The sequence below is a fragment of the Pyrgilauda ruficollis genome, unplaced genomic scaffold (assembly GCF_017590135.1).
Source record: "Pyrgilauda ruficollis isolate IOZ18807 unplaced genomic scaffold, ASM1759013v1 scaffold4, whole genome shotgun sequence".
Taxonomy (NCBI): domain Eukaryota; kingdom Metazoa; phylum Chordata; class Aves; order Passeriformes; family Passeridae; genus Pyrgilauda; species Pyrgilauda ruficollis.
The window spans coordinates 14,043,548-14,070,265 of NW_024525489.1; the positions used below are offsets into that span (position 1 = coordinate 14,043,548).

The window sequence follows — 26,718 nt, forward strand, 5'->3', positions numbered from 1 at the left end:
TGATTATGAGTAAAATTACTATGTTGAGTAATGCATTACTTAAAATCCATATAATTTGTCAGGAGAGAGTCATATTTAGCCCAATTATGTCTTGGATTTATTGATTGTCAGAAGCTGAGGGCAGAGATTAACTTTTCAAGATATTTGAGTTTCTTGCAAAGTAATAATGATATGTACCTAGTGAGTCACAGCAACCTGAGTTGTGTATAAATGTAAAATGGAATGGAGGGAATCCTTGAAGGCATTGAGCACAGGTTCAGCTGCAAGGACATCAGGTAGATCCATACAAATTTATGTACATGCCTGTCTGTTACTGGCAAAGATTAGGTCGGTGGTCTGTACAGTCCAATCTCCTGATCCCTCTATCAAAGGCCGTTGCCTGGTGGATTAAAGGACATCTTGAACTCAGCTGTGCGAAGCAGCATTGGATGGGAAAATCAGAGGAAGGATTCTTTACTAATGGCTGTGGACAATTACGTGACATGGTGTGGTAGGAGGTTTGGTTATTTATGCAGTAGTGAGTATTCCATATTGAAGGGAAAAGCTTTGTATTAACATTCCTGGAGTTACTTCCCCTGCCTGAGAATTCAAAGGGAGCATTGGGTCTTAGAAATAGAAAAGCTAGCTTCATCTTGGTTTGGAGAGCCTGTATAGTTCTCATTTACATTTTTATTCTTATGCAGAAACTATTTGCAAAGGGTTAATGATGATTTCTACATGCTTTTCTAGGTTTATGTGTGAAAGGGATTCCTACTTTTTCCTTGGAAAATGTAGATTTAGAACAATATGCCGTCTGCATCTACAGAAACTCCAACATTTTCTGAGCAAAAATGTGTTGACTTTTAGGATGGATTTTGGGGGTAACTTTTTTTAGAAACAAAACTTATTTTGCTTCATGTTAGGATAATTATTTTTTTAAATGAGAAAATGTAGTGTATGTGTGTAGACTTTGCCCTGAATATTCTTTTTTAGAGAGAATAATGAAGTGTAGATTAACTCTGCAAAATACATGTTACACTACTTCAAAAAATAATATAATTGTGTGATTTGAGCTATTTATAGATATCAATTTGCTCAGTCTTACTTTCCTCAGTTTTATGGAGTCTAGTGTAAATATTTAAAAACTAGTTGATTTTATTGTTTGGCTTGGATTTTCTTAACTCTTTCAGCATTTAAGTGTTTAATACATACCCAGCGAGCAGGTCTGGTTCTACTAAAGCAACAACTTAGTTTTTAATGTCATTTTTTTTTGTTTTAATTCAAGATAGCTGCTCCCTGTCAGTTATGCTAGTTGCCAATATTCATTTAATTGGGTTATTTAAAACTGATGGTTGAAAGTGGAACTAGTGATTGAGCTAAAAAAATAGCTGAAATTTTTTTCCAGTCCTTTGTTGCTTGGTTGGTTCATTGTTTGTTTTGGTTTTATTTCCACTTCCAAAAAACTGTATTTACACTACGCTATAGGTATGGACTATTTTAATTTAATATATATATTTTTTGTTCATGTAATGCATTATATAGGCTATATTTTCAAAGTATTTTTTAAAGTCAGAGAGGAAAACACTGTTTTTCCAACAAAGAATTTTTAAAGGAATCCAAAATAATTTCAGTATTTCTTGGAAAATCTAAGTCTTTTGTATTTTTTATTTCTATTCAAATAAAACAAAATTTTTGTCCTAAAAAAAATAGAAAATCTGAGTTTTGAGTCTTTAAAGCTGCGATTGAAAATTGTCAAGTTAAAACATAAATTATTTTCTGTAACCAAAAGAGCTTCAATTGTATATTTCAACAAGATACAGGTTTTCAGTTTGGGTATGTTTGAGAGTTCTTCTGTTACCCAGGAAAAAAAGAAGGCATTTTGCAAAATATGTTGCCTGATTTGAGTTTGGCATTTTAACTTCAGGGAAATAGAAGCTATGTTGTAGAGGTTCAGCAGGACAGGCTTTGAGTTCATCCCTGGCTGTTGAGGGAGATGGGACAATGTTTCCATGCCTTTTGGGCATGTTTGCAGCAGTGAGTGACACAAGTGGGTGACTTGGCCCAGCTGTATCTGTATGGACCATAGGATCCAGAATGGCTTCCTTGCCTACAGAATCTACAATTTCTTAAATGGGCTGAGGTTTCTTTCAGTCTTCAGAAATATTTAAAGGTGATTGAAAGTTGGGTTCAAGTGGATTTTTCTTTGAGGCTCATGTTAATACAGCAATCAAGATATAATCTGCCAGGTATTAGAAACTTCTCTCCTGTCTTAGGCCCATAGAAAATCACAGCATACTGAACCAGCAAATAAACTACCTCTTTCTAAAGGAAATCATGGGAGAGCCAAGGCAGCTGATTCACAGAGCAGAGTCCTTGTAACACATGCAGGCATTGGTGTACCTTGTTAATGGTAGAAACTTTTCTGCCAGGTGAGCTAGCAGGAGGGATTCTGAGTTGTTCTTATCTGGAAGTCACTGTTGATTGGAGGCTTTTCTTCCTCATGCCTTTGTCCATCTGGTTACTTGCAATGTAATGGAATGCATTTCAGAGGATGCTGCAGTCTGTGGATGTTCATGCAGTAAAAGACGTAGTAAATTAGGCTTACTGTGCATGCCAGTGAGCTATACAGAAAAGATTTGAACCACAGACCACAGCAGTTTGGAAAGAGTTATTATAAGGTGTCAAGTCAATAATTCACATTTTAGCAAAGCCCAAAGTATAAATTTACAGTTTGGATTCATTTTACAACCTATGAGACCATTAATCAGGGCTATGTAAGGTCTCCTAACGCAGTTTTATGTAATCTGTATGTTTATGTTTTGACATGCTGAATTGTAACATCATAATTAAAATAATATTGAGAGATTTACTGAATCCTACAGTATCCTTAGGGCCAATCCTGAGGTAGCCACTCCATTGAAAATGTGCCTTGTTTTATCTTATTGCACACAGAATGGGGTAAGTCCTGGAGCACCTTGACAGAGACTACATTTCTTGAAACATCTATACAAATCAGTAGAAATTAATGACAAAATTAATTTCCTTTACATTACATGCCATACTTTGCATACATTTTCATTTCATATGCAATGTTAACCTCACCAAAACTTGTATTGGATATTTGCTAATGTGCGTTCACCTGCAGTCAGGTAATTTAACAGAATTTAACAGAATTCAGTGCAGCATTCAACAGAAATACAAGAAGAGCGGTGCAGTAGACAAAGTCGTGTGTGAGCCATGACATATTACCAATTATTAGCTTTATCTTATGGAATAATTGGAATCAAAATCTAGATGTAAATATACCCAAAGTTGAGATACACACTGCCCAAAGATCTCTATCCAATTTTTCATTTGTGTAGCATAAATTCTATGCAAGAATGAAAGATACTTGACTGTTGGAAGATATTTGACTGTTGAATAGGTAAGCACTGGGCTGCAGATGTGTGCTGCTGTGAGGGAAGTCCTTAAAAAAATGAAGGACTAAAGTACAGCTTTAGTAATGGACGTCAGGTGATAAAGGCTGATTTAGACATGCAATTAAAAACCTTGATTGTTAATTTTTCACCTTAATTGTTGTCATAATGCCTGTTACTGTACCTCAAACTTCCCATCTGGACAGATTTGTGCTCTATTCTGTCTAGCTGTAGTACTGTCAATTACACAGGAACTATTTGGAAGGTTTTACGTACTGAAATAAATGAGGAAAAAACCATAAATTTTTCAACCAAAGTTTATCCAAGTTAGGGCTTTGGTTCCACCAGTGAAAATCTAAATGTTGTTGTGGTTGGCATGACTCTGACTTGGATTCTGGTCCAGCTCTGGCCACACTGGCTTTCTGTGCTTCTCACATTTCATACTGATATATATGATCAGTCTGGCTCAAGTCATTTCAAGACATACCCTTTTCAGGTTTAGTGGTATAAAACCATCCTTCACCAGACAGACAGGCAGTAGATCTGTCTCCTTCCCTAACACACAGGACTGATTTAGGATCACATTAGATGTGAAGTTTGAATATTTCATCAAATTTCCTTCTGTGCGGCACATTAGAAATGACTCTGTAAGTGTAATTTGTTGTGGTACCTTCTCCCTTTTATCATTCTGATATATTTTACTTTGCTTATTTGTTCTGCCTATGCTCTAATCTATTGTGGGAAGATGCTTTTTAATTAAAAAAAAAAAATCATCTTCACCCCCACCTTTATTCCCCTTCATTAATCTGTCTATTTTGTGATGAGTGATAAAACCTTACAAGCATCAAAGAACATTTCTTTCCTGATACTAAGCTGCAGCAGTGACAAGCATGGAGGATGAATTATCTTAACATGAAAGATCCCTTTGTTGCTCAAGAAAAGGCTGGTTGCTTCAATCATTTGTGAAACCTGTGCACTGACTGCTACTTTTATAGCCATTGTCTGGCATGCTGTGCCACCAATGACAAATAGCAGTGTCACCACAGAAATTGTCATAGCTGGAAAAGCACTGTTTAAAGAGATGGATTAGAAGCAGGTTAATTGGTGTGATAGCTAGTGTTATCTCCAGTACTATCAACAGAGCTGCAGGCTCTCTGCAGGAATTGTTGCTCACCGAACGCACCAAGGCAACCAAAGTGGAAATCTTCAGATTTTAGAGGAGATGAAGCAGCCAGCTCTGTCACCCAACTCAGTGAGAGATGGAGCTATAGAATTGTGACCTGCCCACTCTCATCAAGGTTGTCCACTTGTTCTTATCCACCACCAGATCACTCTTTCTGCCTGCACCAGAAAAGAGAAATCAAATGGCCAGTGTAATTCAATCTAGCTAAACGTGAAAACTTCTTAAGCAGTTCCTAGCTGATCAAGTGGCTGATCTTTAGAAAGTAAGGACACAAAGCCATTGCAGTCCCAATTCTGCTGCATCCCAAGTACAATGAAAGGTGCCTTGCTTGGATATGTACAGTCCAGGATGAGATTATTCTTAGCTATTTAAATAACATACCTTGAAAACTGATTGCACTGTACTCACCTTTGCCACTTAAAGTTTTTAAGCCATGTAGGACTAAAGAAAACTTCATTAAACCTCTATTTTCATAATCTTGCTCATGTTTGTGAATTGTGATTACAGCCCTTAACTATTGCTACTCTACATACTTCTGGATGAGAATTATCAGCAAAGAAGCTGGAGTTACCCTGTACTTCCTTTTTAGACCATTTATTAAGAAATATAAAAGCTTTCCAAACCAGTAAAAACTACTTTTTTCCTTTGATACATGCTGCACCTAGATATCAGGAGATAAAATGTTTACTCTTGTCTTGGTTTCTAATGTTTGCCTGATTACCTGGTTAATCTGAGATTTTGAAACTCAAATACAAATGCATTTTCGTGTTTGCATTAAGCAACTCAGCCTGTCTAGAATTACAGTGAGGATTGTTTTAAACATGCACCTGGAAACCAAGTTAAAATAATCCTGCATAACTAGCAATTCAGGGACAAAGTACTATTGTGGCAAAGTTTTACTTTTACAGGTCTTTACTTTGGTAAAGACTATTGCATTCATACTCAATAAGTCTTTATTTTGTGGAAAAATCTAGTTATACTCAGTACAAAAAACATATTTTCAGGATTCAATAATGTATGTTTTTATAATTCTTGTGGACAGCAGCTGCAGGCTATCAGCCTGGACCCTTGATAAATGATTTTGACATTTCCAGCAGACACTCCTCATGAAAAAGGCTTTTTTATTTTTTCTCAAATGTTGAATTCTGCATTATTGATCAGGTGCCATTCATTAAAGGCTGCTGCTTGCTAGAAGAATTACACAGTTCCTAAGTTACACACAGCAGAATGAATTATTCTGTTGACAAATAGCAGTGTTAAAGGAATGTTAAGGTTGCATGGTTTAAGCACTCAGAAGTCAGAAAATGGCAGTTGAGGTTGAAGATGACGGAAATTTTGCCCAAATTAAGATTGTAGAATTACAGCTGAGGGCATGTAGAGCTGAGGGCATGAGGGCATGCTAACAGGCTCTGGATATTCATTTTAGGGCAAGTGGTTGATTACTGATCTATTCACAAATACTGCTGCTATTTATTGCAACATTTAGCAAAGCAGCAAACAGTGGATGAAATCATGTGGTAGGGGTCACAAGGCAGAGGGCTCTTCACTGGCTGTTCCTCATTGCTATAGAGTTGTGTTTATCAAGGAGGAGGGTCAGTGGCAGTGTTATGCTGTTATACTGCAGCTGAGGGTAAGAGAAGTTAGTGGTTCTCTGTGACATGAGACAAATTCCATTTGTCAAAATATTGTTTGCATTTAGTTCTCATCAGGGGCTCCCATTCAGTTTTCATTCTATTTTTGTTTGTCAGCCTCTCTGATTTGGTGTAATTTTTGTTCTGTTATGTTTATGTTTAGTACAAAAAAAAAAAAAAAACACAGGAAAGCAGTACACTCCTAGTATCTTGGTTCTCTGCTAAGCAGACAGTAGCATCCTCATTGCCTGCATACCTGGATTTCTTCCCATGGGAACACAGGATGCAGTGGAGATGGGCTGTACTGTCCCTGGAGTCAGATGCATGCCCAGGAGTCAGCATCACAGAGTAATACACAGAGATCCTTAGAACCAGCACTGTAGACTTGGCTAATATGTGTCTGGGTCTTTCCAAATATGTAAGAGCATCCTTGTACCACCAAGAGGCTGTGTTTGCTTTTAGGAACAAATTTGCTCAGATATATGACTTCCTTGGATTTTATTTCCTTAAGGGGCAAGCGTCAGGCTGTAGTGCCTTCTAGAGGCTGCTGAAAATCCCAACACAGTGTTCACTACTGGTCAGAAAACAACAGAATGTTAGCACTGGGGAAAGCATTAAAAAGCCCAAAGTCTGAGAAGCACGAGCAAGCAGAGCCTCAGCAACTGGTTCTGGAAGAGCTGGGAGAGGCAACTTCATGTCTTGTATGTACCCAGGGGAGACTTCTGTGGGGCAGTTCTCACCCCAGCTCCAAAAGGAGTGACAACCTCCCACAAATGGCGCTATAAACACACCCAACCCCAGCAGTGTTCCCAGTGGGCTGCAGGTTTGATTTAGACTACAAGCTGACTCATTGGAGTCTGTGGCTTTCTCCTGATAGTATGTGTTCCTCCCAATGTGAGTCTTGATAGGATGTGAGTGGCACATGAGCCATACAGGTACTGGCAAAGCACAGTTAGGGAGGGAGCAGAGGGATGGCATTGCAGCCCACCACAGCAGGAGGCTCATGGGCCAGAATGTGGGATCACTGTTGGAGATGGAATATTATGGAGTCATACAAACCTTCAGATGCATCTTGTATGGCCTTGTCTTCTATTCTCTTGTTCCAGGTACAATAAATAATTCTGTTTGTTTCCAGGGATTGCAGAATCAAGCCCCCCCCAAAAAAAGTCTGTTGCAGGGATTTCTGTAAAGGCTCAAAAGAAAAGTGCTTTTAATTTGAGATAATGTATAGCATTACAAATGGATCTCATTAATTCTGAGTGTATGCTAGGGCTCTGAAGTTGTTGTGCCTCCCTGTACCACTGCCAAAGATATAAATATGAGGGTAGCATTAAATAGGATACAACATGAAAGAAAAGTAAATTTAATATTGTGTTTATGCCCTTGTAAATGTTATAGCCTACAGTTATGGGATAAGAAAGGGAAGAACCAGAGTTCAGGTAGTCTATTTAGGTAAAGCACACTTTTCCTGGGATCTTAGATGATTTATTTACTCTTAGGCTTTATTTCTGCCATTGAAAATTAAGAATAATTGTAAATATATGTCTTGATCCTGCCAGAAGACTGCAAAGCCCTGAGGGATCTTTAGGTGAAATGTTCACTAGCAATATATCATTGCTTGGACTCAGGTTTTATAATTTCCTTGTTTTCCAAATTTAATTTTATTGCTGGTTGTTCATAACTGAGGTCAAATCCTCATCTCATATACTTGCAGGTAAATGAGGAATTATTGCTGAATTCAATGGCACTATAATGTATTACATTCCTCACTAAAGCATCTAGCTCTGCTCCTTGAAGTTTCCACTGATTGTTTCATGCAACATATAGTGCTGGAGGCTGTTTTTATTCCTTCTGGAGACCGGATTTCTCCTCTGAATACCTAGGCAATTATTAGATATCTCATCTATATAGCCTAATATGATGATTGTACCCCCTTCCATTTATACAGACTCTCTTTCACAATGTGGCCCCGTGCTTTCTTTGGGATTTTTTTCCTCACCATGAATTCCCAAACTTCTAGTCAGAACAATCCCTTTTATTTACTGTCTGTTGTTACCAGCTGCCACTCCAAAGTTTTACACATCTTTTTTTCCACTTATATGCATTAAGCTGCAATTTTTCAATTCTGGCTTGGTTTAAATAATGTAAATCCTTCTTGTCTGATTGTATTGCTGCTTGTTATTTATGGTGCCACGGCATACACTTTTATGTGTGGACTGGGGAATCTTCTTTTGTATGCAGTCATGGAGATCATCTTTATAAATAATGGAAAGGCTTACAATTGCGATTATACATCTCTTTGCAATACCTGAATATCCTTTGTTTCTCTAGCACTGAAAAGACATCTCAAAGACATGTGAAAGGGCAACTTTGTCTTTTATCTGCACTCTTTCCATAGAAATTCTTATTTCCTTAGACAAAAAACCATAGAGCCTTGTTCATCTTGGAATTCCTCATCTCCTCAGAATATATAATGAGAAACCCTCAGCGCAACGCTTTCTTTAATTAGTGGTAAGATGACCTGCTGCTTATACTTACCAAGCTGCATCCTGTGCACCTCTTCCACAGCTTCACCAAAATGGAAACTGGGGCTTTAAGGAATAATATAGCAGACATAATTATCAAGGCACGTGCTTGAGATATTGCTACTGTTGATAATGCTTCTGCTTTCTATCAACACCGGTCCTTGTGACAGCCGAGGCAGTTCAGTCATGTTTTGCTGGAAGGGCAGGTTTCTAAGAGGAAGCTTAAATAAGCAAAGCAAAGTTCTCTTCAGTCCTTCTGCACAGCAGCAGGATAAGAGCACGGCCTATGAGGAAGAGCCAAGTGACTCACCATTGCTGTCTCCCTCCTCCCCAGGGGGCTGATGGCAGCCTTATGCAGGCAGCAGGAGTGACAGCAGCCTTGTCATCAATCAGGAGAGCAGAGAAGTTCCTTTAGAGAGCCTGCCTTGCTGATGCTGCAAATGTTTAATGGGTTTGGCTGATCTGTCTGTAGATCTGTACATATCAAGCCAGGTTGGAATAGAACAGAGCAGCATATGGCATATCACATGCTTGGAAGGCCACTCCTGCACAGACTGAGTTTCTTGTATTTAACTTAGAGAATGCTAAACATGGCTAAGCTGTGCAAGGATCTGTGACTCAGACAGTTCTGTGGCTTGATGATGGCAGGCAGCTCAGCCCCACACAACCTCCTGCTCACTCTCTCCCAGTGGGATGTGCAAGGGAATCAGAGGAGTAAAAGGAAAACCTTGTGTGTTGAGGCAAACAAAGTTTACTAGAAAGAGCAAAAGCTTCACGCACAGGCAGAGCAAAATAAGGAATTCATCCACTGATTCCCATGGCAGGTGCTCAGCCATCTCCAGGAAAGCAGGGCTTTCGTGTGGCCATAACTCTGATCACCTGCCTCTTTCTCCTTCTTCCCCCAGTTTTATATGCTGAGGTGCCATGCTGTGAGGGATATCCTTTCAGGTACTTGGGGTCATCCCTCCCGACTGTGTCCCCTTCCTGCTTCTTGTGCACCCACAAGCTACTTGATGGCATGGTGACATGAGGTGCTGTAAGGCCTTGACTCTGTGTAAGCTCTGCTCAGCAGTAACTGAAATGTCCCTGTGCCATCAACACTGCTCCCATCATAAATCCAGAGCACAGTCCCATACTCCAGCTACTGGTAAGGAACTAAACCTGGTACAGGCTATAAAATCAATTCAACAGGAGCAGGAAATATTCCTGGGCACTGGCACTCAATCATTGTAGTCCTGCATTGTTAACAAGGTCCCTGGCACGGTGTTGGGCACTTGTCTCTCCCAAACAATTCCAGGCATGGTTCTTTAATTAACATGGGCAAGGGAACATCTTGCAGACTGTTGGATATGGCCATACCATGGCAGAGGACAAGAATTATGGGGAAAGCTGCCAGTTCTTCATTTTGTGCTAGGTAAAATTTTTATCTTGTTTAATTTACTACATAGATCTGTGTATCTAAAGACCCTTTTGAAAAATTTGTATTAACTAGGAAGAAAGGAAGGGAGGAAACGCTCTAAAAACCACTGAAGTGAAATAAATGCTTGATTTTGAAAGGTACCAAGGAAAAGATGAGATCTTGAAATTCATGGCAGTGAACTGTACTTGTCCTCTGCACAGAGAAATAAATTCTCATCAGTGGGGGAAGCAGAGTGAATTTTTGCTGTAGTGTGTTGGAGACAGTAGGCAGTGGGTGCATGCTTACACACCTGCAGATTCACTGCTGCAGGGAAGACAAGATTTGCCAGTTGATCCCATGTTGTTCATGCTGGGGTTGTTGAAGGCTGTTTTGGCTTGTTCAGTTCTTATGAAAATGCCACTCTCAGTATGTTTAAAGAGGTGGTCCCATCATAAATACAGGTGTATGGAGAATGTCAGAAGCTGGGAAAATCCTCCTCCTGCCCAGTTATGCAGTTCTGAAACACAGATTTACCTTAAAGAGATCATAAGGAAGCAAAAGGAAAGCCAGGAACCCAGTCTGCATGAGGGGAGCCTTAAGAAAAGACTGTTTTCCATGATGGGATGATCCTCATGTCTTCTTTGGGTTTTTTTGGGGTGTGTTTTTGGTTGTTTTTTTGGGGGGAGGGATTGGCTTTTTTAAAATTAATTTGTTTACAAGCAGAAGAAAGTTGCAGTGCTCTCTGTTAATTTAAAATCTAGTAAATACTGAAGTAGCATTGATAGAGCTGATGGTTGGTCTGGTGCATATGCTGGTTTGAGACAATGTTGGTGCTCAGCATTGACTTTCAACTGTACCAAACCATAGTGACAAACTCACAGCTACTGCTGCCATGAACAGTACAAGAAACCACTGAGCCGTGCTCTGTGACTTGAGCATATTTCACACCTGATTTTACTGAATTCATTATTAAAGTTCCATTGTCCATCTGAGAAAGTGTGCAATCATGACAAGTGCACATTTGTTGAATAACATGATTGGTGTTTGGGTACAGTGTGCAGCCACTACTTCCCATTATTGCTGGAAATCCAAATTAGTTCAACTGCTGTACAGGATGGGGTTGATGAGCCAGTAAAATTTTAGCAATTACACAAGATAGAAACAGAGCACCTGTAAAATAAAAAAGGAGACCTTCATGCTCTGCTATTGCTATTGCTTTTTCAGTTATTTTCACTGCTTTTCCAAAGCATCAGTATCAGTAACAGCCATTTCCACCAACAGCAAGAGTGATCAGACCTATGTGTTTTCTAATTTGTGCTGAAGCCTAGGAGTGTTACCTTTGTGAAAATAGAAAGAGAGGACAACAAGGCCTGTTGGTACATGCTTCCTGACAGGTTATACTGCCATAGTTTGTCCGAGTTTATTTGTTTGTGTTTTTTTTCTAAATGTGATCATATTTCCATTAAAGCAAAGTCCACTCATACAATCCTGCACTTGTTGCATTCTGGGTCAGTCTGTTTACCTTGACCTCCTAGATTTATGTTAGCATGATCAACTAATTGTCTCATAATCTGTAAGAAAAATCCTTAAACATGCTTAACAGGTGGTTTCATATTGTCTGAGCACAGTAGAAAGGCTTCAAACTTTACAGCCCTCGTGCAAAAGCATGTATGTGCACAAGCATAGGGATGGCTGAGATTTTCTTGTGCTGTAGTACTTTGTGGCTGGCTCCAGCAAAAATGCATGCCTCACACCATTATTTACTGCTGTAACAGTGAGAAATTACAAAACCTACTCTTCATTAACCTCCAATAAGGCTATTCCTGCAGCCAGTGATTGCCATTACATTGATGGAGTGCTGAAACAGCTCAATAGTCCTGGCTGGCCTGTCTCTCCTGTGACTGCACTGCAGCTCCTGCCTCCCACCACTACCCAGAACACATCCAGCAGAAGCTGCTCAAATGATTGATGAGAAAAACAGCTCATAAAGGCAAGCACAGTGCCTGAAGCAACAGCTGTCTACCCCTGTCCCTGCAGTAATTAGATAAATGAACCCCAAATGAAATCTTACAGGCAAGTGTAGAAGGAAGTTATAGCATCCCCAGTGTCGATCTCTGCTTGTGTTACCCCATTGCAGTCTGTGTTTGCAGCTATTGGTGTGTGATACAGATTAGGCACAGCTTTGCCTCTCCCACCTCCCCTGCTCATTCTGCTGCCCGTCCTGCAGACAGACCCCTGTGGGCACAGGAGACATGGCAGTCTCAGTGCCTGGACTCTGCTTTCTTTTTTTTTTATTTCTTTGGCACCAGATCTACTTTGCAGAGTGTGCTGAACCTTTGTACTTCTCCACAGAGTATGAACATAACAAAAGGTCCGCGACAGGTCACAATTTGAGTTTATCTGGGGAAAATCCTGCAATTAGCAAATTCCTTCTTTGAGAAATAGTAGGTGTGTTTATAGGGTTGCATTAGATAAAAAAGGAGAAAGAAAAACGGTTCAGGCAACTAAACTTTTCATACAGCTGATTAAAAGTTTTATGTTTATTTTTACAGTACAGTAGCATAGTGATAATACAACATTTTCTCTAGGTTTTCTCTTGGTGCTACTGAATGGTACCCCATGAAGGAACCCATCATGCCAATAATTGCAGTTTAGAGAGAAATTTATGAAAAACAATTTAATATATATTCAGAAAATGTATATGCTTAAAAAAAACTGTGTCTGTAATTGAAAAGCACAGACATATGTGTAAAATAAGTGCATAGACAAATATACACAAAAAAATCCCAAACCTGTAGAGGAAGCCTGAACACTCAGTTCTGGTTCTGCTTTTATTTGTGGCATTTCACATCTAGAGTAATATTGTTGAATTCAGTGACTGTAGAACTCATGTATGAAGAAGTCATGTCTTTGAAGGCAGCAAATGCAGAGAAATAAATGGGGGTGCTATTGGATTAAATAATTGTCCAGTGAAATACTGTAAACTCATAAGAGAAAACAGATTAAAAAATGCTACCAGCATGGGCACAACTAAGAAGTGAAGTTATATCCTATAAAAGGCACAGCAGTGATGCAGAATAAGTGACCTTTTCTTTTATTCTGTCTGTCCATTCCTAAACTAGAGTAATTCCTGCTGAGTTCAGCCAGATTAGCATGGGTGTAACATTAGATCAAAACTAGGCCCAGGTTGTTTGTTTTACCAAGAGTGCATGTCTCAGGACATTGCTTTCATGTTTCCCCATAGGAACAGTCAGAGGTGCATCTAAGGCTGGGCACTGCCAAGACCCGATCATTGGAATTCCAACAGAGAGTTTCTGGCAGACTGAGTGCTCCCATTAACCGCAAGTGTTATCTCTGAGATGCTTCAATTACAAGAGATTAGTGGGAAACTAATTAGTGGGACTGAAGGAGTGACGACACACAGGGAGTGAAGCAGAAAAAACTTTATTCTTTTTAAAGAGGAGTTCAATTTATACTTTATTTAAATATAAATTGCAAGCATGAAGTATTAACATTCTTAAACGTCACTCTTCAGTTAGTTTCAAGTTAACCATACTGTATTTCTGAGTTTCCCAGAGCAGCACCATGATCTTCAGCCTGTCTGTTCCATAAATTGAGCTGAGGTCTTTTACGTCCAGTAAGTTCCTGTGCTATCCCCATAGCTGGCTGAGTTACATTTGCCCATCCTTGTGCTGCCTCTCCTGTGCTGTGGATTTTCAGGGGCCAGCACAGACTCTGCTAACCCCCCAGCTATAGATTGCATGAAAGACTGAAACTGCAGAGCAGGAAGCTGTGGTCTCCCATAATTTCTACTGCTCTTAGTTGATTTACTCTTGTCATAACTACTATTGGGAAATGCTTTGCCTGAATTCTTGGATTTAGGTTACAAGCATAATAACTTTTCATAATGGGGTGTGGAAAAAATGGCTACTGCCAGTTCTTTGAGGCCAGGCAGTGACTGAATCTCTCAGTGTGCCTGGCAGTGAAGTGACTCTGCCTCCTGTACAGGTGGATAGTGTGGACAGACTGCACCAAAAGCTCAGTCATACTGCATGTGGACACAGCCATCAGGAGGGGTCCTAGATCCCCAATCTCAGGCTGATTCCCAGAGCACAAGCTTGCCTGTTGTCTCAGAAGATATATCTGGCTCGGATGGTTTAAAATGTTTTCTTCTGCCTAGTTCATTGTGCCACTGTTACATATGTAGCTCTGAATGTGTTTCTCAGGACAGAAGTTTGCCTGTGTTTTGCCTGCCCATTGGGTTTTTGTTAGAGTCACACCTCCCATGGCATATAGAGGACATACAGTCTGCATAGATGGGATCTAATTGTTTTTTCAATTAATGTAATGTAAATCAAGAGTAATTTGAAAGGATTGCACTAGTATGAAAGTGACCTGGAAGAATATTTAAGTGCCTACAAATTACCAGATGAGTTCAAATAGTTATAGGTGAGTCTATGGTTACTACTTGTATTCTGTTATTCTGTGTCCATGACACTCATGTGCCTAGCTTTATTTTTGCTGGCATGTGTTTTTGCTGGAGACTCTCACATAGATGTGTGTGTGTATGTGTGTGTGTGTGTGTGTGTGTGTGTGTGTGTGTGTGTGAGCTATGGAATTTGGGCCAGGCACTGTGCTGCCCAGAAAGAGCATTTTTATTACGCTTGGAGCAAAAAGAATAACTTTAGGCAGCCTACAATATAGGCACCTGCATCTCAGGTAAACTTTTAAGATGCCTGTGGTGTTATAGAGGAAACAAGAGGTATTTGTGGAGTTCATCTGTTATAAAACAGAACGTGCAAATTTAGTGCTAGAAATGTCTGTTCCTGTCTATTGGCTGCTAAGGGGTCAGATGGAGACAGCTCCTGTAGGCTGATCTAAAAGGAGGTGAGCAGAATTACCTTTGATGTGGTGTCCCAAGGCACACAGACATCTTCCTGATGAGTAAGAAGTGGTCCAGCTAGGAGGATATCCACATGTCATCAATATGATATTCCTCTGGTCTAACACACATGAATGTGGTCTTTTCCAACCTAAACTATTCTAGGATTCTGTGTAGACATGGCACTTAGGGACATGGCTTAGTGGTGGACTTGGCAGTTATATGTTAACAGTTGAACTAAAGATCTTACGGGGTTTTTATCCAACCCATGTGATTCTGTGGTTCTGTGAACCATTAGATCTCAAAACAAAATCCCTAATGCACAGAAGTATAAAGGTTCATGGTAATAGCATTATTTTTCTTGAGAAATGTCTATATTTGGCAAAGTTGAGGAGCAATATGTGCTGTTTGACATTTCTGGGGCTTCTGAGTTGAGCACTTTTTTTCATTTAGTTTATCTGATGCTAGTAAATTTTTAGGATTTCAGTTGAACTAGTATTTTACTCTTGGGAAAGAGGAACCTGATGCCTTGGCTTGTATCACTGTAGCTGTTGGAAGTTAGGAGGGTTTGCAGTATTCCTTCAGTAAGAAGTGGGAGGTATTAATCTGATTTTGTGTGAACAGGTTTAAATCCGGACCCATGCCAGTGATATTATACTGTAACAAAGCTGGTGTAGTTGCTGTTAACACTGCATGCCCATACAGTTTGAGGCCAGAAAGAATTTTTAAACTGTCTGTATCTGAAAGGTTGTTAAATTTCACACACTGTCCATTCTCCAAAACCCAAAAAAACTTAGCCCAGAGTATTCTGTTAACTCTTCTTTGCACAAAAAGATCAAGGATCTGGAGGACATGGTTTCACAGCAGCCAAAAATACACATAAACTTATAGGGAAAGAGGTTTCTAAAGCATGCAAGTATTTTATTTGAAGTAGTTGAAAAATAGCATTTATTTTGTTTTCCAGCAGATCAGTCTAATACTCATGATACTGGTATCTACTAAAAAAAGGGGGACACGGTAAAAGAAAGCCAAAGGCATATGAAGTTGAAAATGGGAAAACAGCACAAGATTGATACTGCCCTTTTTTTCCTTGTTCCCTTCCTTCCCTGCTAACTTGACCATTGCTTCCCTTCCGATCTTCCAGGAGACCTAGGGCTGGAGTAAACAGACCTTGCCCAGTTCATGTGGACTGACCGGGTGTGTTGGCTGCTGTTGTCCTCAGTAGAAGTCAGCTCTGCTTAGGGTTGGGTCCAGAAGAATGCCTTTGGCAAGACATTAGAGGTGGCTTTTTACAGTTAGAGGTTAGGTTTCATAAGCAGCTCAGCTGAGCAGGAGGAGAACACATTCCTACCCAAGCAGTACTTTTCCTTTTTTCCTCAGATATTTGTGTAAAACTGAAATTGTATAAGCAGATTTGTGGTCATTTCACCATTTAATGACAGCTTGTTTTGCCAGGTTAAAATACTGGAGTCAAATTACCTTTTGACCCACTGTCATACAGAGAAGATGTCACAGAAATACTGAATAATACCAGTTAATCTCTGGTCTCATTCTGTTGCCTTCAAAGGAGTTGTGTCAAAAATGAATTTTCCCAGATTTTGCTTCTCAAAGCAGCTGATTTATTTGCATGCAGGATGAGCTTGGGCCAGCGGGAGATGACACCTACATACAAAGGGCTCCAGTCTCAGTGAGACCAACAGGAACTGCAGCCCAACTTCTGGGGTTACAACCTCCTCCTGGAATGCGTCTGCCATTCCAGCAGCAGATGTGCTCCCACCCTGTGCTGACATGACCCTTTGTGGTCACTTGCATGCTAAACGTGGGTGGGTTTGATAGAAGTGACATATGATTAAGGAGCATTAACATAAAAGTTCTGTCTAGTTGGTGTGAATGCTGCTCTGCTCTAGGAGAAAGTTGTGCGGGTGTGACTAGAACTGGCAGACAGGTGGTGTTCACCCTCTAAAAAGTCAGGAGCTCAAGTGTCTACTGGTGGTGAATTTATGGAGAAAACCAAAGCTATTGATTGTCATCAATTTTACTTACATCTAAATTGCTTACCAACTCAGCTAAGGATACAGGATAACATCATTAAGTCTATGAAGATTTATTTTTGTCTCAGGAATAACATCTTATTATGTAGCTATTTAATGAGTTGTGAGCTAACATGTTTTAACAAATCTTTTATCGCTTATTACATTCTCTCCCTTGATGGTAATTTCAAAATCTGACCATTAAAATGGGACTCTTTTCACAACTCTTTGATGACGGCACTCAGAACTGTGCATTTCCTCTTTGCTTTTGGATTAGAATTGCAAAGGTGTAAATTATAGATCTGCCTTTTATGGGCTCTTATTGATCAGTCTGTTTGGTAGAAACCACAGCAGTTCTGAAAGCTTAGCATTCTAGAGTATCTTTCAGCTTTCTTAATTGGGCCACCAGGGTACGGTTAACTTTCAATTTATATTGAGGGTAAGGCAAGGTGATGTAATACTTCCTCATTGTACTTGAGTAGCATCGACACTAAAACACCATGATGTGCATTGTAATTCTCAATAGACGAGTTGCTTGTTGAAATAGATTGAGTGTTCTGGCTTCACTCACTTTGTAGTTTAGGACAAATTCTGCCTAATACTTCCTGCGTGTTCACTGACTTCCACTGAGACACAGCTACAAAAAGCAAATATGGTTTGGTCAAGTGTAGCTGGAAAATTCATTCATCATACCAGTTTCAGAGCAATCAATGAAACTACCGAGACGAATGAAACATGCTCATCTTTTGTGTGTTTGCTGGCAGGTCAAGGTCATGGTGCGCATTTCTTCCACGCTTGCCAGAGACACGTCTGAGTCCAGCTCTTTCCTAAAAGTTGACCCCCGCAAGAAGCAAATCACACTGTATGACCCGTTGGCCTGTGGAGGTCAGAATGCTTTCCAGAAAAGGGGCAGCCAGGTTCCACCCAAGATGTTTGCTTTTGATGCAGTTTTCCCTCAAGATGCATCACAGGTAGGCCCTGTATGATTGGAAGAGTTATCTAAGCAGAGCCAAATTGATTTCTGTACTACTTTCTGTGGACTTCTGCCAGGGCTGAATTTGTTCTGCCATGATTATCAGTAATGAATTTTGCTGAATAATGGCGTGCTTTCTTTATTCTTTATTCTTTCTTTATTCTTTACTGTAAATAATTTCCCCTAAAATTATACATTCAATAAATGTGCTAAATGGTGCCTAATAGGAAAATCCTCAATATCAACAAATTACTTTGTATTATAAAATATTATTGTTTGGTGTTTACAGAGATATGATCAGAACTACAGTTCTCTAATGCAGTCCTCTATTAACTAAAGGATCAAGGGTTATTTTTACAGTGTTCTATTGTACGTTTGCAATAAAAAGATGGGGATTTTAATCCACAGGTCTTTATTAATGAGTATATATTCAGGTTTCTTATCTTTATTAGACTTTGGTTTGATGAACTATATTACCCAAATGTCATGAAAACAGTAAAAGTGTAAAGTAACATTGCAAAGTATAATTAGAAAATAGTCCTGTAAGGCTGGCTCTGTATTCATAAACCAAGCAGAGCTAGGACACAGGGCCATCTAAAGTACTGTCACATAGTTGTGTCATTAGGTCACCCAGTCCTGGTCCAAGCAGCTAGCACCTTGCAGACTAATGCCTGGATGCAATTCAAGGCACTAACCTGTGAGCAGTCCCTTTCTTGGCCCATTTTATTTTCTGTTGTAGAGATAGTCTAGAAGTAGCCATGAACAAGGGTGAATTTACTTGATGTGTTGTCAAATGCAAAGTGCTTCCCATTGAGGCCTAAACTATAAATTCTGATTGAGTTTTGTCCACTGTTGTTAAGCAGTTGCTGCAGGAGCACTGTCAACAATTCAGCCTGCTTGAATCTTAAATCCAAGAATACCTGGGGTAAATTTCTGTGTTGTACTCCTTAAAATACTGCTACAGTCTTCAGAATGGAGTCTACTACTGTAAAAATACTGAGAAGACTCATAATAATGTCGGGTCATCTATTAATTCCTAGCTAATTCCAAAGAAGCTGTTCCCTTTACATTCTTTACCCACATGCTAGTGGAATTAAACTCAGTCCATAATTGGGCAAATAATGGAGCATGCAAAAATTCCTCAGTGTTGTTTTTTAATCAAAACTGTATTTTAAAATCCCTTAAATCCCTGAGGCAGTTCTAACAAACCAACTACACCCCCTTACAATATGTGTATTTTTTTTTTACGGCACAAAGGATGTTGATGCATCAGCAAATGAAACTTACTTGATCCAGAGCAAAATTCCTGCTTCATGTGCTTACACATGTCATTCCCATCAGCAGCACAGGTCACACGAATGAGACAAGCAGGATTAGATTAGATACTTCAACATGGTATCTGGGGCAGGGAAGACATTACTACCCCTTTCCAGTGAAAATAATTATTTTCCTTATTATTGTTACTGCTTCTGTTTTTTTTTTTCCTTTCCTGTATTTTCATTCATTTTTTTTCCCCCCATACCTGTGACAGGCTGAAGTATGTGCTGGGACTGTGGCTGAGGTGATCCAGTCTGTGGTCAATGGGGCAGATGGCTGCGTGTTCTGCTTTGGTCATGCCAAGCTTGGTTGGTATTGCTAAATTTCCCTACTCAAGCAGCAAAATGAATATTTTAATGCAGGATTGCTTGTCTGTTAGGTTAAGGAAAACAAATTTTTATTTGTCTGTGTATATTAATTGTATTTGAAAGTACCTGTGCATGATCTCATGCTACATCTTCACCTCTTGCTTACACATTTATTCACTTTTCTTATTGTGCAAATGTTGGACAGCATGCTCTTTGGAACAGAAGTTATCTTTGAATTATTGCTTCATTTCAGCCCTTAAATATTATAGCCATTTTGTCTTTCATTGTCTTCAGTTGTTAATGAATGGTCCAACAGTGATTTACAGTTTTCCAAATGTGCTTGGTGTTGGTGAGGGTTTGCCCAAAGTGCCACTTTTATCAAGCTGTGTACTATGAATATTCACTCAAGTACTTGATGTTTGTGATGGCACTCTTATGGAGTGTTACTGGGAACTCAAACAGTTTGATTTATACTCTGTTCCCTGATTAGACAGTTCACTCATTACTGACCACTTCCTTGTCTCCAACAAGTCTTATTCTAATGGCTGACTGATGAAGCAAAACTCACATTTTGGACATGCTTCAATAGCATTTCAGGTATTCATGAAAGGACAAGAAAAAGGACAATCATCGTCTTTAATACACTATTATTTTGAAATAACTGGATTTTGAGAGTAATCATAAGCTTTGTTCATGTTTATCTAATTGTATTTTGGAAGTACTGTCTCTTGAATGAAGAAGGGTTTATTGCATGTGTGCAATGATCTCCATTCTTTACTGTCTCAAACAACCACAGATGTACACATATAACTTAAAAGGATAATTCAGTTTTGCAGGTGGTAAAGAAGATCAAGCTGTATCAGGCCATTATTATTCCAAATTGTAGGCAACAAAACTTGGAGAGCTCTGAATGCTGCAATGCAACCAGGTCTGGTACAATGAATGGAGCCAGTTGGTGTTCCAGTTAAACCAGAAGGCCCCTCTGGACCAGACAGGAGTGACACTAGGATGAGCTCTTAGATATTTAACCCCCCTGTCACCTGCCAAACATTGCAAATGAGATGGAAAAGGAAGCCACCAGATAACAGGATCTCACAAGTGCTGCACATCCTTTAGAGAGGTATCCTAGCTAGGCTTTTTCTGAAGCACAAGTTGGGTCTCTGCAGTTGCTTTGCTAATTGCACCGCCACCATTCCACAAACCATGGACCTACCCAGTCCTTGACACAGACACATGCATAGAAGTATTTTTTTCACTGATCTTTTTCCACATAGATTCAACATAAGAAATTAAACAAGGTAAAGAAGCCACAAGTACTTGCCTGAAAGGATGTGTACCTTTATAATTTGGCTTACAAATTTAGGAGCTTTAGAAAACATCTAAAAACATTTTATGTAGTGACACCTAAAGCAGTTTATGATAGTACTCTGTGTCTGTTCTTATTCACCAAACTTTTACAGCAAAGAAAAACCAGACCTATAATTGTAGAGTTAAAAAATACCTAACCAGGGGATGGTTTTGACCCAGATGAAATACTAATTGTAGTGGACCCACTTCTGCACCAAGTGATCACATATACCTGGTTGGTTTTGGAGTTTTTTTCTGAATTAATTTAGATCTGTGTGATTCTGGGATCTGGTTTATGTCAACCTCAACTCCAGTATTTGAAATACAATCTAGTGCTTTAAACTAAAACGGTGTGAAAAGAATACCACACTTACAGTATTCAAAGTAGAAGTTTTTAGAGACCATGACACTCCTGCTCTGCTCAATTCCCTCCATGATTCAACCACATCAGATGCTGCAGCATTGCAAGGTGGGGGCCTGCAGCTGCCTTGGGAATGAGAGATGTCAGGGGAATGCACGTGTTAATGATTTTTGATAGAAGTTCAAGATTTCATCTGCATTTTCCATGTCCTATTTGTCTACCTGCCTAATTTTCCCCTTGCTGACTGTCCTTGTTGTAGTGAAGTTGTTTTCATGAATGCTGTGCAGGATAACCTCTCTTGGGAGAAAGCTGTCAAGGTCCTGGGAATGATGTTATATTTTCTTCATCCCCCCATTCCTGACAGGGAAGTCATACACCATGATTGGGAAGGATGATTCCATGCAAAACCTTGGAATAATTCCTTGTGCCATCTCGTGGCTATTCAAGTTGATTAATGAACGCAAAGAGAAGACAGGAGCGCGCTTCTCGGTCCGGATTTCTGCAGTGGAAGTGTGGGGGAAAGAAGAAAATCTGAGAGACCTGTTGTCAGAAGTGGCTACAGGCAGCCTGCAAGATGGCCAGTCCCCAGGTGTCTACCTTTGTGAAGACCCCATTTGTGGCATGCAGGTGAATCCAAGATTAATTTTACACTGAAACAAGTAAACATGACTTTTTTGGTTTCTTCTGGAGCTATTGAGATGGTTTAAATTCAAGAGCTACCCAGAGCAAAAAGTTATAGACTTGAAAGTGTTTACTTTAAAACATGCAAGAACTTTATGACCTGCAGCTGCAGGTCCATCTGCTGTCCTGGCCTAAATATTTGTACCTCTGGTATAAGTGATATAAAGAAAGGGGCTGGGTTTGCAACAAAATGTGAAAACATTCAGAGCAAATAAAAATTCACCTCATTCTTAAAAAAAACCCAAAAAAACAAATAAAAGTGTGATCTCTCTTTTGTAAAACAAGCTAAAATATTTACTGCATAAATTGCTGTAGGCCACTAATATGTCTGTTTATTTCTTTATAAACTACATTATTTATAGCATTTGCATAAGCAGTGTTGTAGGGAGCATTAATTGCTACTTATTAATTGCTGCCAAGAATCAAATTCCTGAGCTGGGCAAGTCAATAAAAACTCAAACTGTTCTCCGGTTTGGAGTTTGAGCAGGAATGAGTAACCGACTCATCTATTTTCTGGGTAACTATGAGAAATTCTTAGCAGCCCTATTTTTTCCCCTTTCTTTTGGTTTGAGGAGAAAAGGGACATATTCTTTCATTTTGATGTTTGTGAGGGAGTAAATCTGCTTTTTGTATGAGTAGATGAAGAGTGAGCAAAAGAAGGTGATGGAGCTTTTCATCCTGAAAAGTAAAGGCTGCTTCTGTTGTGAGCCCTGCTTATTCCAGAATGGGGAATGGAGGGAGAAGGGAGCAGACCTATGGGGTCATGTACCCTGTATCCACCTCCAAGTGTCTAGAGATCATGGCTCACATCCACATAAGTCATGAACTGTGAGATTTTTAACAGCAAGTAACAAATTTTGTGTCTTATCTTTTTGTGGTTTAAGCTTTTTAGGCATACTTAGGTAATATTTTCCATTCTTTTGGATTCTACCTAAGGACTATAAATTTGTGTTTTGATTTTAAATAACAATTAGGGTTCTCATTTTCACTTAACTCCTGCCTTCAGTGTTTTATGAAATACTGTATCACTAGAGATCTCACCCTCTGGTGTCCTGTAACTGATGCAGTCTAGTAAATGTGAGAGACTTGAGTCTGCACAGTTCCCGTTGGGATGATAGATGGCTCAGTTAAGAATTTGCACATTGCATGTGTTACTTAACTGTGTCACAACCAGCATCTCCTTAGCGCTTAATTCCTTACTAAGGTATTTTAGCACAATAGCAATAATATTAAATATTCCATTATGGTAGCTTATTTTGATATAGATACAGACAGTACAGCTATATAAAAAATTAATTATTTTAGATCAGTGGAGAAGAGGTAGCTCCATGAGGCACCTATATATCTCTGCAGTGTAAAAGACTGAATTAAATTACAAGGAAAGAAGCCTTTTTATGTGTGCTTACAAGACATTCTGGAGTCATGTCTCATATACCTGAATTCTCCAAATCCTCAGATGATGGGAGGATATTATATTATAGCTATGCAGATATGCAGAATCAGCAGTGTGTACAGCAAATGAGTGATCACCATATGTCATACTGTCTGTCACTGGACCTTTCCAAGTATGCACATTTTCTTGTTGCTTACATTAGTGAGATCAGCCCACAGACTGGCCTGCCTTCTGCTGGCCTTGTTAACTCCTTCCTGTCCCTCTCCCTCTTTCCTGAGAGAGCTAAGCCTTCAGCTGTGTCACGGAATCCTACACACAGCCTCAGCTTTATCCCTCCTCAGTCTGATTAATGATTGCAAAGAAAAAACAGAATTACTGTCTTTTGGAGAGCTTAACTGTCAGCTATATTATATAACAGGGGAACAAACCCCATGACCAGGGAGCTCCTTGCTGTTTTTATGCCAGACAAGACAAATCTATCCTATGGGCTGTGGGCCAGTTCTGTGTACTGCCAAAATTAATGCCATCAGATTGCACAGACGTGTCCCTCACACAGACAAACTAGTTGTAGGTGCTATGAAACATGGAGGCATTCCTAATGTTAGGAGGGGTTAATAATATCTGCCTTCCTATGCTGTCTGTCACTTAGAAGAGTTGAGAGCAGGCTGGTGACTGGAACTGAGGTCCAGCAACTATGAATGTTACACATTACCTGCCTTCTTCCATTTAATGTATTGCCCTGGCTTATGAGCAGGTACATAATAAACTTGTGGTATGAAGGGGCAAGGAAAAGGCTGCTCTTCTGGGCTGCTTCTCATATTGCATGGGACAGAACACAAGATTCAGTCCTGTTATTTTTTAGATTTATCTGTGGACTGCTTCCTTCGAACACTTTCTGAAGGGTAACACATAGCCCTGCTGCTGCTGTTTTCCACCAGCTGTTGAGTTTGGGATTGATGTGTCTTCCGCAATTTTTTTCCCACTTCTAGCCATGAGGGCTCCTGGAGGGCATGCTACTGCCACTGCCAATGTCAGGAGGGTCTCATTCCATTGGGCACCTCCTCATTTGTTGTCCCAGTAGAAGTCAATGTATCCACGCCATATGTCAATTGCAGGAAGTTGTCTGGTGGTGTTTACCCATGCGGGAATTTCTCAGCCATTTCTCCCTGGTGTTAACTGCAGCTTCAGAATCAGAGCGAGCTCCGTGCCCCCACGGCAGAGAAGGCCGCCTTCTTCCTGGACGCTGCCATCGCCTCCCGCCGCAGCAGCCAGCGGGACTGCGACGAGGAGGATCACCGCAACTCCCACATGCTCTTCACGCTGCACATCTACCAGTACCGCATGGAGAAGAGCGGCAAGGGCGGAAGTAAGCTGTCCACTTGCTCCCCTCTGTCTCCTCCAAACCTGCCTGGAAAGTGGGCCTTCAAACAATATTATTTAGTGGTGAAAACCAGCAGATTCTCCATTCAGTGTGGGGTGGGGCCGTTCATACAAGCAGGCTGTCCAGTGCCTGGTGAAGACCCACCAAAGGCCATTAAAGGCCACTGGGGATTATTACTGTCGCTTGTCAGTGGAGACACTGGCAAATCTCAGCCCTGTGTGGGCTCTGTATCTGAAAAAAAAGGTGCTTTTCAAATTGTCCTTTATTATTATCTTTACAGATAGCATTGAGGTCATGGAGTAAAATATTGTGGTGACTGGAATTCCTTGCCACCCTTATGTTAACTGTTCCTCTTTGGCACCTAAATAGGGCAGTGTGTGTGGAAGCTGATACTGGCAATCCATAAACTGGGAAGCTGATGTTGACAACCCATAAACTATACCCTTTCTTGGAGATACATGATATTTTAGGTGCTGGCCCAACTATGTGTGCACAAAGGACTCTTGTGGTTCTTTGTAAAGCGTCTGGATTTTTCAGATGGGCTTGTTCCCTCTCTTTGTCATGTATGCTTTCACTAGCTTGTGTCTTTACTTCCATATCCCACTTTTAAATGAGGAAAAGGTGCTTCCATGACTAACTTTATGTTTCTATAATTTTCACAGTTTTTTCTCACACCATTTATATTTTCATTATATTTGTCTTCTGTTTCAAGTCTCCCAAATTGTTTAGGACTGAAGATATACAGACAGTGGTTTTTGTAAGTAAATTCCAATGATAAAGGATTTGTATAATGTAGGAAGCACCCCCACTGAAAAAGAAAACTCTGACATAAAAATTTTTTTTCCAAATAATAATTTCTTTACAGGGAAAAATGTTTGTTTGAAAGACACCAGATAAATCTGCTTCTTTGAACTCATGGGCTTAAGCAATTCTGGAGAAGCAGCATATGTTTCAGCTCCTGGCTCTGCATAGGCTGTTGGTAATAAGGAATAGATTGCAAGGCATGATGTGTAGTGGGTGATCAGCACTGCATTATTAACATCTAATGTTTAAATGAAGAAAATTTGCACTGACTGTACTTATAGGAGAAAAAACCAAAAAGTTGCTCTAAATGGAAATGCAGCTTGCATGTATTTAAGTAATAACCCCTGTGGAATTGGCAGTCAGAAATCTCAATTAACTAAAGATTTATTAATTAACCACCCTGCGGTGGAAAGGAAGACAGTGAATACTCAAGCAGACTGGTTTATAGGAATAAGATGGCTGATTCTGAGGGAATAATTGTTGCAATTATTTAATGCTCCATATTTTTTACTACACAAAAGTACATGCGTGCACAGTCCTTTTCTTCTACTTTCAAATATCATTAATAAAAGGGAAAATATTATCTTCTTGTGCTATAATTTCAGAAAGAGAAAGCACGATCCTGTTGGATTAGAATACGGCATGCTTTGCCCACTGACTCTAGTTATATCTTTGTCTCGTGGCCAGACCATCCTCCTGTCTTCAAGTTCCCATATCTGAGTGGCCTTACAAGCTAGGCAGGGTCAGATCCCACTGATAATTGAATGAGGGGAAATTCCAGCTGCTCAGAAAGGGCGCCTAGTGATTATCACTGTCTCCTGCTGTAATGAAGGACTTCTCAGAAAAAACCCATGAAGATAGTAGAGATATATAGATTCCAGTAACAGGATTAAAAAAGGATAAGAAGAAAGGGGAAAAAAAGGGAAAAAAAAACTTCTAAAGGATAAGAGATTAAAGGGCTGGCTAACGTGTGATTTTGGTAAAAAATGACTGTTAGAATAAGGCGATGGTACTGTACTTACCTCCTTGTTAGATTCATTACCAGGAATGTCATGAAGCAGGCTTAGCACCATTGAAATAAATGACATTGTGGCACAACTGGATCGCT

At 39.8% G+C, this 26,718-nt stretch overlaps 1 protein-coding gene across 1 annotated transcript in view; it reads left to right on the forward strand.

Annotated features, from left to right (window-relative positions):
- Window positions 1-26,718, forward strand: part of KIF26B (kinesin family member 26B) — a 270,861-nt gene that overhangs the window by 192,988 nt on the left and 51,155 nt on the right. The window contains exons 6-9 of the mRNA XM_041477047.1: window positions 17,810-18,016; window positions 19,550-19,643; window positions 21,716-21,978; window positions 24,608-24,791. Coding sequence (XP_041332981.1) covers window positions 17,810-18,016; window positions 19,550-19,643; window positions 21,716-21,978; window positions 24,608-24,791 — 748 coding nt within the window. The remainder of the gene's footprint in view (window positions 1-17,809; window positions 18,017-19,549; window positions 19,644-21,715; window positions 21,979-24,607; window positions 24,792-26,718) is intronic.